Below are 12,263 nucleotides of genomic sequence, written 5' to 3'. Positions count from 1 at the left end.
AGCTTGGAACACTGTGGGGAATGGTTTTCTTGGACTGAAAAAGTTATATTTCTGCCATCTTGGGGTTCAGGACAAGGTGAGCTGCTTCTTCAGGAATAATTTCATATATTGACTGTTTAACCTTTTTCTCCATTTATTTTCTCCTCATTTGTTTGCCAAATGTAGTTCCACCAATTATCACTAACAATAAGGATGAGCCAGAGTCTATAATGGCCATACTGGACACTTCAGTAAGCATTCAGTGTCAAGCTGTGGGCACTCCTCCTCCACAGATAAACTGGCTAAAGAATGGTCTCCCTCTCTCTATCTCCTCTCACATCCGACTTCTCTCAGGCGGACAGATTCTCAGGTAAGATTTCAATTATTTAAACTTTATTCAGTCTCTTGCCCATTTTGGTTGACAAATGAGACTAATTCCATGTATCAAGATATCAAGGGATAGAACAAGGGCCTGTTCCAAGTTTTGAGAAGCCCAAGCCAAAGAATGCCAAGCCTCCCCCTTCATCCTTCAGCACTCCACCAGTCTCCTGCTTCCTTCCCCCCACCAATCTGTGCACTTGCCCACCATCAGCACTCACAGCTTACCCTCACTGCCTGCAGCTGGGAGCACTGGTAGCAGACTGCTTGCAAGTCAACAGGAATGGGAAGGGTGCAGAGGAGGTGCATGGACATGGTAGCCGGTGACAGTGGGTTGCATCCAAAGGCCTGGGCCCCTGACAACTGCCCCACCCCAGAGTATGTGAATTCCAGCCTTGTGAAGGACTATTTGCATGAAGTGATTGAGACAATTATCTCTGTTTGGCTCTGATATTAATTCTTCACAACTTTTATCACACATGGTATATATTTTTCAGGCTTTTTAGAACTTCTCATGCCCTATGTTCCTGTCATGAGGGCCCACAGTTCTTAAATAGCTTATGAAGGAAACAAAAGGCATACTTTGATAACTATAGAAGAGATTGGGAGGCAGGGGGAAGTGATCAATAAAGTTCATATGAGTATGTTATACTGGTGTCCTGCCCTTCTGTGAAGAATCCTGGACAATCTCCTTCCAGGCTTGTTAATCAGGTGTCTTCAGATGTACCTCTTTGGTAGCCCATTGCTTTGATCTGCAAAATTCCAAGGGAAGGTAGAAGGATTGAGGGGTGTTTGTTCATCTGGCAATCTAGTGAGTAGGGAGTTTTGTCCAAATGTTTCTCATTCCAACCTTCATTATAAAAGGTTTCTGGAAGCAAACTGTATGCTGCTTCATCTTATGTTATGAAAATGCAGGGACTTTGATAAACCTCTAGTAGAAATTTGTCTCTAAAGAGTAAGGGCTGAGGAGCGACCACTGAGAATAGTGATTTACGTACCCTTATAATTCAATGTAGTACATGAACATTACTATCCAAAAGGCACATTCAGACAGTTTCAGAAATTGCAACAGGTCACAGAGAGAGGTTGTTTCACCCCTGTGCAAATCAGAGCTTATACTGCATACTGAGACTTTCTCTTTGACTAACTGACTATCTTCTAGTTTTTTTACATTAAATCACAGCTGACTTATGGTGGTCCCATAGGGTTTTTAATGCAAGAGACATTCAAAGGTGGTTTGCCATTGCCTGCCTTCACATGGTGTCCCTGGTATTCCTTGGAGGTCTCCCCTCCAAAAACTAGCCAGGGCCGCCCCTACTTAGCTTTCAAGATCTAATGGGATCAGGCTTGCCTGGGCTATCCAGGTCAGAGTCAGTTGACTATCAAAAGGTATCAAAGGCTACAAACAGACCTGATGAGATGTTGTCATACAGCTGATGAATAATGTCCTTGCAGTTTCATTGGTACTGATCTTGGGAAGGTCACTAATTAGTTTTCTGTAATGTGCTACACACCAGGCAGAACAATGTATTGTGTGCTATAATCTTTTGAACAATTATTATGGTTGTGTCCTTTACAGAATTCTAAGAGCACAAATAGCTGATGTTGGGATGTATACCTGTGTAGCATCCAACAGAGCTGGTGTGGACAATAAGCATCATAGCCTTCAGGTGTTTGGTAAGTCTCTTGGAGTGTGTGTATGTGTAAAAATAAAGCGAAATTGTAATGTTCCCTTCCTGAGTAAATTTCTTAAAGTGGCGTCTATCTCGCATTTCTGTCCCACTTCTGATCCCCATACAAATCCCTAACTGCCATCTATTGAAATGTTTCATCAAATATTTCAAACCCTTAAAAGAAATGAAGTTTCAGCCTTTAGAACAGGTTATTCCTTACCTTCTGGTTTTCAATAGGGCTGCAGCAAGACCACTTAATATTCATAGTCATGTGTGTCAGGAAGCATTCTCCATTTTTAAAGCTTTTGGAAATTTTCATGTTCACATTGTTGTTTCTATACTTCCTTTCAGTGGTCATTTGCTCAGTTGCTCATACCACTGTCCTAGTGATCAAAGGGATGTTATCTTCATCATGTCTGATAACCTTATGGGTGTTTATAAACTAAAGTGCACCAGTTGCCAAAGCCAGTAGGATCATATGAAGTGTGAACCAAATGGGTTCAAGAACTGCAATGGGGGGTGGTGGGGGTGGAGAGAACTGTGACGGAAATTAGGGGAAATTGTACTAAGCAGCAATTGGGGAAGCAAAAGGGCATTGGTCAGTCATGGAATTACACGGATGTTTAGTGAGGCATTCTATTCTGGTTGATCTGTTTGTCTGTGTGCAACCTTAATTGAGACTAAATGGCATGACAACCAGTTCTGCAAAGCAATTTGCAAATTATTGATGTGGAAAATTTTGATTTGCATAGATCCTTTAAAGAAAAGTGTTCATCTCAGCCTCTGTCAGCCTAGAAAAGATGTTGCAGACTTCCTTGATGGGGAGATGTGCTTTTCCATGAATGCTATAATTTCTTCTTCATTGTTTCTCTGCAGTACCGCCAAGTATAGACAATAGTGGAGGACTAGAAGAAGTTACTATTGTAAAAGGAAACCCAGTCTCCTTGATGTGTTTGGCCAATGGAACACCAGCTCCCAAAATACTGTGGCGTAAAGATGACCAGCCCTTAAACCTTGGCTTCCATGTGATTTTAGAAAACCAAGGAATGTCTCTTCATATTGCAAAGACAGAGGCTGATGACACAGGCAGATATACCTGCCTAGCATCCAATGAAGCTGGGGAAGTTAGCAAGCATTTTACTCTCAAAGTGTTGGGTAAGGAATTTAAATTTTGCAATGCTATAATGTCAAAACTCTGGACCACAAGCCAGTCTCAGGCTATCAAAAGGAGGCAACTTAGATCAGGGACCTCAGTCATTGTCTGTATAATTTCTGCCATAAACATTCAGTGTTTAAAAGCACTAACTGCATTGACTCTAATCTTAGAAAGCATGCAGGGAATCAGGAAATATAACACTTGGTCTCCAACGTGGGTGGTACCGGGACATGGCTAGCTTCCCGTGTGGCTTGAGTGTCCATGTGAATCATTTTCAAATGGTAGTCATGCAATAAGTAGCCATCTTTTTCAGAGTTTTCCTAAAATGCCTACAGCAGGTCGAAGTAAATCAGCGCTAAGTCCCAGTCTTAGGGCTGATTCAGACAGCAGTAATGAGGAAGATGCTTCTCCACGGTGTCTTTCCAGGCCACCTGGATGTGTAGCTTTGTTCTTCTTTATGGTTGGCCTTCTCCTTCTGCAGAGCCTCCTCATATTAATGGATCAGAAAAATCAGAAGAAATTTCTATAGTGGTCAACAATCCACTGGAGCTCCTCTGTATGGCAGCTGGCATCCCAGTTCCTAAAATCACATGGATGAAGGATGGGCGTCCACTGCCCCAAACAGATGAGATTCATGTCCTGAGAGGAGGAGAGGTACTTCGGATATCTAATGCCCAGGTAACTGAAACGGAATAATTAAATTAAGGGCCACCTAGTCAAATGTTTCTACAACCATTACCAGCTTTTTCTTTAATGTAATGTAGGCGAGTTTTGTTCCTGACTGGGTTTGTTTATTTGGTAGGTGGAAGATACTGGCAGATACACCTGTTTGGCTTCTAGCCCTGCTGGAGATGATGACAAGGAATATTTGCTGAGAGTTCATGGTAAGGTCCATTTACGATTTATTCTACTGCATAATGCTGTTGTACAATTCTCTCTGCTTTTTCCTGAAGCTATATATAGTGCTTCCCTACAAGTCCAGGAAAAGGTAGAAGAACTGGGGTTTTCTTTCTCTTTATAAGTGAGTTTAATGAAATAGCAGAATTTTTGGTATTTAAGTAATTGATTTTTAAAAAAAGGATTCAGCTCTTTTCCTGGTTCATCTATTGGTCACAAACAAGAATGAGAAGAAAACATTCAATTATTGTGACAGCACAGTTCATAAGCATTGCAGATGTTTCATAACATCCTGATTCCAAGTGCACATATCAGTTTCACGATAGGGTACACTGTAAAGGACCCGTCTCTGAGAAATTCATACAGACATCCAAGCTTTTTGTAATTCTCATAAGAATCCTCTTTCCTAGTGGAGCTTCCAAAGCTAATTAGAATTATACCCATCTAAGTTCAATGAAGTCAGTGAGTTCAAAAGGATGTAACTTTGCTTAGGATCGCACTGTCAAACACTGTTAAAATAAAAAGGTAATAGTTCAGATGAGCTATGCTATACATATGCAGATTAGGAACTTGAATACATATCTGTGACAAATTTTGCTGGTGTTGAGGCACAGTTTCTTTTAACAAACAAATGCCATCAGTCATACATCTTGACCTGCAAAAGAAGCAGGAAAATGCTGGAATAAGATTCAGCATTTGGCAGTGAGGAGAGTCAGTTAAGGCTGCTCCACATAACTGTTTTGGCATGTGCTAGTGATAGGAAAACCGTAACTTTAAACATGAGGTAGCAGTGGTGTGCCAGAAACCAGAGCCAGGCAGAATTCAACCTATGTCAGTGCATACAGGCAAATACTAAGCAAAGATTGAAGAGGGTAGAAGATGTCCTGAAACAATGGTGTGCCCTGGATCTCAGGTAGATGATGTCACAAACATAAAGTGTGACCTTAAATTTGGAGGAACAGCCACAACTAATTTACTTTGATCTTTGCAAACTTTCTTAGTTAGGTCTCACTTATCAGCTTCTCCATACCTAGCTCAAATTAAATCTTTAGTTACCATATGCACTTGCCCCCCTTTACAACAGTTCCCCCTAACATTGCCGGCACAAGTGGCCCCCAACATCTCAGTGTGCTGCGGAACAGGCAGATTATACTGGAATGCAAGTCGGATGCGGTGCCACCTCCTACAATCGTGTGGCTCAAAGATGAGGAGCTTTTGCAGGTGCGTTGTCTGGCCTTTCCACCAACAATTTTATTGTGGTTTTGTATCCCTTGGTCTAAATTAGCCATGGCCTTATAAAGATGTTCAGATTGTCTATACACTGGCAGCCTGCCCTAATATGACCTGCTCTTTGATATTTCCAAAATATTTGCCAGAGTAGAGCCCTATGCATGTGGACCTGAGCCTCAAAATGTGAGCTCTTCAGTTTTGTGACTGAGCTTTATACAGTAGGCCTCTATGCAAACATTATTTATTTCATTTATACACTGCCTTTCTTCCCAGTAGGGTCCCATATTGACTTGCATAATTCTCCTCTCCTCCATTTTATCCTCACAACACTCCTATGAAGTAGGTTAGGTGGAGAGTGAATAGAACAGTAGGTTTTTATACCCCATTTTCCTCCACTTTTAGGAGTCTCAAAGTGGCTTGCAATCTCTTTTCCTTCCTTTTCCCCCAACAGACACCTTGTGAGGTAAGTGGGACTAAAAGAGTTCTGAGATAACTGTGATGGGCCCAAGGTCACCCAGCAGGCTTCATGTGGAGGAGGAGTGGGGAATCAAACCCAGTTCTCCAGATTAGAGTTCTTCACAGAAAGAGTTATTAACACATGGAATTCACTGCCACAGGAGGTGGTGGCAGATACAAGCATAGATGACTTCAAAAGGGGATTGGAGCCGAGGTACATTGGTGGCTTTTAGCTACAAGGTATAGGTGGAACTCTCTGTCTGAGACAAGTGATGCTCTTGGTGCTTGGGGCAAGTGATGATTCTTGGTGTTGGGGGGGCAACAGTGGGAGGTCTTCTAGTGTCCTGGCCCCACTGGTGGACCTCCTGATGGCACCTGGTTTTTTGGCCACTGTGTGACAGAGTGTTGGACTGGATGGGCCATTGGCCTGATCCAATATAGCTCCTCTTATGTTCTCTGCTCTTAACCTCTATACCATGCTGGCTCTCATAAGTGATTGGCTCCAGGTCACCCAGCAAGGTACCACAGCAGAGCGGGGATTTGAACTTGTGTCTCCCAGATCCAGGCCCGGCGCGTGGGAGTCGGCCAAGTAGGCAGCCGCCACTCGGCCTAGGGGTGCCATGAGGTGTCCCCTCTCCCTGCACCTGCTGCCTTCTTGTGCACACCTCTGCCTCCCCACACCTGCCTCCCCTCCTTGCACTCTCCTCCTCATGCCCGCCATTGCCTCCCTGCACTTGCCCGCCACCTCCCCGCACTCCCCCATCGCCTCCCCGCACTTGCCTACTGCAATGTTTTAAAGGCTTCCTTGGAAGCCTCCAAATAGTGTAGTGCAGAGGGAAAGCAGTGGGGTGGCAGTACTCTCATGCACCGCCCGCCGTTCCCAAGTTCCCCTCATTATGACCTCACTCATTATGGCACGCGCGCTAGGCACATGCAAAAACCCCCCACAAAGGGAGCTGGAGGGGGGGCGCGGCACGGGGGGTCTGCCTGTAGCTCCAGAAGTCTTAGCGCCGGCCCTGCCCAGATCCTAGCCTGACACTGTAAACTACACTACACCACATTTGGTGAATGGGGCCCTGCAATGCTGCACATACAGGCTGAATGTCTGCCAGTACTCTATTCAGATATTTAACATCTATTAACCTCACTTAAAAGCTTATTTATGTATTCTTCCTTATCACTGCCTTTACAGTATTTTTCCATATCCCATGAACAAGAACACTGTTGATTTTGTACATCATTAAAAAGAATTGTTTGTGAAAACTTTTCTTAGGCAACTCCTCGAGTTCGCATCCTCTCCAGTGGGAGATACCTGCAGATCAATAATGCTGACCTAAGTGATGCGGCAAACTACACCTGCGTTGCCAGTAATGTTGCAGGACAAACTGCAAGAGAGTTTGTATTGGCTGTGAATGGTAAGAAAGAGGGAAGAAACCGTATGCAAGCTTTGTACATAGAATCTGTACAGGACACTGCAATTTGGAAACATATAAATTTATTAGATAGGCAGATTCCAAATTTTAGCTAAGTATTTACTGAGACCCCTCTTTTCTGTTTTCTGCTAAGATTTGTATGCAGTGGATGGAGTTGGGCTCTACTTTATGTGAAGAGAAGTGTTCCTTGGAGTAGGAAGAGGTGCCAGCCAGGGTAGAGAGACAGTCCTCTGACCCCATTGTGTTTCTTAAGGAACCCAGCTGGGGGTTGGGGATAATTTAATCTTGAATATATGAAAGAGTAAGTCTTTGTACCTTGCTATGGGATGTGCTGTTTTCCCCCACTAAAATCTGTTCATCCTTAAAATCTTGAAATGGCATTCCTTTGCAACCAATTCAGAGCAACTTTATGAAACAATTTAAATCATATTGGAATGCATTACCAAAATTTCTATGGAAGTTTATTCTTATCTTTAGATGTGGTTTTAATTGTAAGCTACCTGGAGCAAGACTCTGAAGAGGCAGCATAGAAATATTCTAAATAAATAAACTCAGAGAACCTAAGAAGAGACCTGCTGGATCAGACCAGTGGTCCATTTAAGTTCAGCATCCTGTTTTGCACAGCAGCCAACTGTTTGCCCTGGAGGGTCAAGAGACAGGCACAAAGGCCACGGCCTTCCCTGATGTTGCCTCTTATCACTGGTGTTCAGAGATCTGCTGCCTCTGCATCCGACTCCCTTTACTTACCATGGCTAGTAGCCATTGCTGGAACTTTCCTTCACAAATCTGTCTAATCTTTTAAGGCCATCTATGATATCCTTTGGCAGCAAATTTCACATTTCAATCACTTGTTGAATAAGTGTTTCCTTTTGTCCATCCTGAATCTGCTGTGCCTCAGTTTCATTGGATATCCTTATATTCTAGTATTTGGGGAGAAGGAGAAAAATTTCTCTCTGTCCATTTTCTCAACCTCATGCATACTTTTATAAACCTCTACCATGTCTGTAAGCCCGCAGGGCCTGTAAGACAACCCTCTTCCGGCTGGCCTATGACTAGCTGGTACAAGAAACTGAGTGTAGCTATACTGGATGTCCGCTGCCCCGATGTTTCAAATGTTTTAAATGCCAAATGTTTAAAATGTTTTAATGTTTTTAATGGTTTAATACTTAAATCTAAATGTTTTATCTTTAACTTCTATTTATGTTATATTCTTGTGTTGTAAGCCGCCCTGAGCCACTTGTTGGGAAGGGCGGGATAGAAGTCATAAAATAAATAAATAAATAAATAAAATGTCATTCATTAGCTATCTCTTTTCTAAATTGGCCCTTCAACTTTACCTCAAAGGAAAGGTATTCCAACCCTTCAATTGTCTTGATTGCTGCTTTCTGTACTTTTTTCCACCTCTGCAAAATCCTTTTTGAGATACAGTGACCAGAACTATACATAGTATTCCAAATAAGGCTGCACCTTAGATCTATGCAGGGGCATTACAATATTAGCTGTTCTATTTTCAGTTCCTTTCCCAATAAGCTCCAGAGTGGAATTTGCCTTTTTCTCTGCCACAATAAATCAACACATTCATCAAGCTATCTACTACAGCACCAAGACTTTCCCTCTCAGTTTCAGCCAGTTAAATCCTCATCAGCTTATGTTTAACATGTTTTTGTTCCAGTGGACATTACCCTGATTTGCCATGATGTTACCCACTCACCCGGTTTAGAAAGACCCTACTGGAGCGCCTTACAATGGTTAGAATGAACAAATACCTCAAAGCCTTCAGCATACTTCCATTAGGGATAATTAATTAGCTGTTTTTAGCATTATATTTACACAATGCTATTAATGAAAGCTTTTCTACCAATTTCAAGATGCTGTTCAATTTTACATATCACAACAATCTTGTGAGTCATTGTGTTTCCCATTGTTTAGAGGAACTGGGGCTAATAGACAGTGGCTCCCTTCTTCCCCACTCCTCCACATACACCTGCTGATGTGACCTTGAGTTAGTCACAAGTTCCCAAAAAGCTGTTCCTCTCAAGAGCAGTTTCTGCCAGAGTTCTTGTGGGAAGGGAAGGGAAAGGAGATTGTAAGCTGCTCTGAGACTTCTTTGGGTTGTGAAGGTCAAGCTATAAATCCAATCTCTTATTTTTCTTCCTCCAAGTCTCTCCCCAACAGAAAAAGACTTTCTTCAACAAGGGAAGACTTTTCTTCATCAGAGGCAGCCTTTGTCCACCACAAAAAATCATTTTTCCATTGGAGGAAGTCTTTATTGCTATAAGGAAGGCTTAGCAAAAGAGAGTCATAGACTCCAGCTCAACAGAAGGGAATAATAAGATCCAACTCAGGGACTGTACAATATATTAGATAACCTAATATTTTGGACCAAGGTTGGCAATGTAGCTATGTATCCAAAGTAAGCATCATATGAAACTTGTTACAAATTTATAATGCAGGGCTACATATCAGAAAATGAAGTGGGATAAAAATTTAAATATTTTTTTTTGTACAAGCAATATGCCAGTGTTTTCAATCTGGAGCATATTAGGTATTTGTATAAAATTGTAATGTGCTTTTATGCAGTGCGTTAAAAGAGTTGTATAGTCCCACTGCCAACTTCTATGGACTGAAGCAAATTTTTGGAAGTTGTTTTCACATATAAACCCAGCCTCTGTGGAATGGCAGAAAACCCTGTGTCTAATGAGAGGCAGTGGTGCCGATTTCAACAAGTCTCAAAGGAAACTGTGTTTCTGATGCTATCTGGAATTTTTCCTTTCCATAGTTGCTCCTACGATCCAAGGTGGTCCTCAGTCTTCTGTGACTGTGAATATTAATACATCCACTGTCTTGGAGTGTGTTGCAGAAGGCATTCCAGTGCCAAGAGTCACATGGAGAAAAGATGGAACCCTTTTTGCAGGGAATAGTGCCAGGTAACTACTGATAGTTCAAGTGAACAAATTGCAATACCCTCTATAGTTGTTCACTAATAATAGGAAGAAAGATTATTCATTTGAATGTAGTATTGGAGGAGAGTTTTACAGATACAATGGACTGTTAAGTACTCAGGTACCTAGTACAAAATGCATGTCCACCATCCTTGTTGTGAAGAGCATATCCTGGTATTATTTACCACATGTTCCTTTTTAAAAACATACACAGCAATCAGGAAAGGATTAGCATCTTCCCCAAGTCCATTTTTAAAAATTGGCTTTCTGAGTCTTTGTGGTGGCAAAGCCCCAATTCTCCACACAATTCCTTTTTTAAAAAAAAGTTTGTTATGGGGGTTTCTGCTACAATGTGTTAAATATATTTCCCTTTTGAAATGTGGGTTAGAGAGAAGCAAAGACTGTGAACAGAGAAATAATTCTGTATGTGTCTTTTATTAAATAGTCTATGGTTTGTTTTAGATATTCGATATCAGATGAAGGATCTCTTCACATACATTCAGCACATGTTATGGACATGGGACGCTACCTTTGTATGGCAACCAATGTTGCTGGTATGGAGCGCAAGCGGATTGATCTACAGGTTCATGGTAAATTCAAATAAGCATGTTAGGAAATTGTAATGGACCCCTAGATTTGCAATCTCAAAGCTATCTCAGATGGAAGGATCATTGTAGGACTCAATAACCCTGGTTTTCTCTCTTCCCTTCCTCAAGAGCACATGGTTTTGTGCTGTTATGAGGATGAGGAGGGTATGTGCATGTCTCTCATATCTGCTTTCTGGCTCAGTGCAGACTATTCAAGCTTAGAGCTTGAAGAACCAAGGAGAGAGGAAGGGCAAGATCATGGTTATGTGAGGTGTTCTTAGACATCCCAGTCCCCACAATGCTTTATTGTTTTGTGTGTACCATGCACTCTGTTTCCCCTAACTTCAAACCTTTGTATTTTTGATCCCTATGATAAATATTTGGGTTCACAGTTAGCCGTACCAAAATTGTTCACTGATTTGGCCTCTTGTATTGATCTGTTGAACTGGACAGATACAAACATCTTTGACTTGTAATGGCTAGTCATGGTAATAACTGGAAACTACATGATGGCTCTGTAAACACAAACAATCAAGTACAACAACTGCGTTCTGGCATGAGCAATCTGGTTTCCTTCGTAATCCAATGCTCTAATGTGATTCTCATAAATATCTGAATCAAGTGGACTGAGGGTTTTCATTATTAAATGCTAATTTTTACATTCACAGGATCACAGATAGGTCCTTGTCAGTTTGTCGGTGAAAACTGATTCATTATCTTTTGTGCCTTTTGTTAGTTCCTCCGTCTATTGCTCTTGGGCCTGGCAACATCACAGTAACTGTGAATGTCCAAACCACTCTTCCATGTGAGACCACAGGAATCCCTAAGCCAGCAATCACTTGGAAGAAGAATGGGCGTTTCCTTAATGTGGATCAGAATCAGAATACATTTAGGTGAAAGAAATTGTTTTTCTCTTTTGTATTGTTCTTTGTATAGAGTCATTGGCGCGTGTGGCCCTTTGCAGAGAACCATAAACAAAAATGCCCTGCTCTGAAAAGCTTACAAACCTGAAATTCTAGAGAGGGGAATTTATTTTTCTTAAATTTTTCATGGAATTGGATTTTTGGTGACTTAAGCAACTGTAGTGAATGCTTCATGATGTTTTTTGGAAGTAATGTATTCCGTGAACATTCTGGGCAGTGTTTTCTATCTCATCTCATAAATTAATATAGTGATGACTGTCTAGTCTAATTGCTTAAAGTTCTTTAGTAACCATCATTAAAAATTTCCATTCTGAAAGTGTGCGTTAAAACTAAGGTATCAGCTGCAAATACTACAACTATATAACTACCCTTACAGTACAAAAGATTCTGATTCCAGATCTCAGACAAGCTGTTGTGGCCTGGGTAGATGAAGAGAAACCAGAACTATTCCATATAGATTTTATAAAGAAGATTAAGGAGACAGTTCCTGGAGATACTGCAGGAGACGTAGGAGGTCTCCCTTAAATAATTTTTTTTATTTAAAAGATTTTATGCTGCCTTTTCACCCAGAGTCTACAAGTTGGTGAATATAAAAACATTTAAGCAATT

At 41.4% G+C, this 12,263-nt stretch overlaps 1 protein-coding gene across 1 annotated transcript in view; it reads left to right on the top strand.

Annotated features, from left to right (window-relative positions):
• The window catches only part of HMCN1 (hemicentin 1), a 286,027-nt gene that overhangs the window by 225,647 nt on the left and 48,117 nt on the right, over nucleotides 1-12,263 (top strand). The window contains exons 66-75 of the mRNA XM_060233046.1: nucleotides 166-349; nucleotides 1,937-2,034; nucleotides 2,907-3,185; nucleotides 3,668-3,864; nucleotides 3,989-4,070; nucleotides 5,168-5,304; nucleotides 7,043-7,184; nucleotides 9,982-10,129; nucleotides 10,607-10,734; nucleotides 11,468-11,624. Coding sequence (XP_060089029.1) covers nucleotides 166-349; nucleotides 1,937-2,034; nucleotides 2,907-3,185; nucleotides 3,668-3,864; nucleotides 3,989-4,070; nucleotides 5,168-5,304; nucleotides 7,043-7,184; nucleotides 9,982-10,129; nucleotides 10,607-10,734; nucleotides 11,468-11,624 — 1,552 coding nt within the window. The remainder of the gene's footprint in view (nucleotides 1-165; nucleotides 350-1,936; nucleotides 2,035-2,906; nucleotides 3,186-3,667; nucleotides 3,865-3,988; nucleotides 4,071-5,167; nucleotides 5,305-7,042; nucleotides 7,185-9,981; nucleotides 10,130-10,606; nucleotides 10,735-11,467; nucleotides 11,625-12,263) is intronic.

The sequence above is a fragment of the Heteronotia binoei genome, chromosome 2 (genome assembly GCF_032191835.1).
Source record: "Heteronotia binoei isolate CCM8104 ecotype False Entrance Well chromosome 2, APGP_CSIRO_Hbin_v1, whole genome shotgun sequence".
In the NCBI taxonomy this organism is placed as follows: Eukaryota; Metazoa; Chordata; class Lepidosauria; order Squamata; family Gekkonidae; genus Heteronotia; species Heteronotia binoei.
This window is presented reverse-complemented; position numbering and strand designations above follow the sequence as displayed.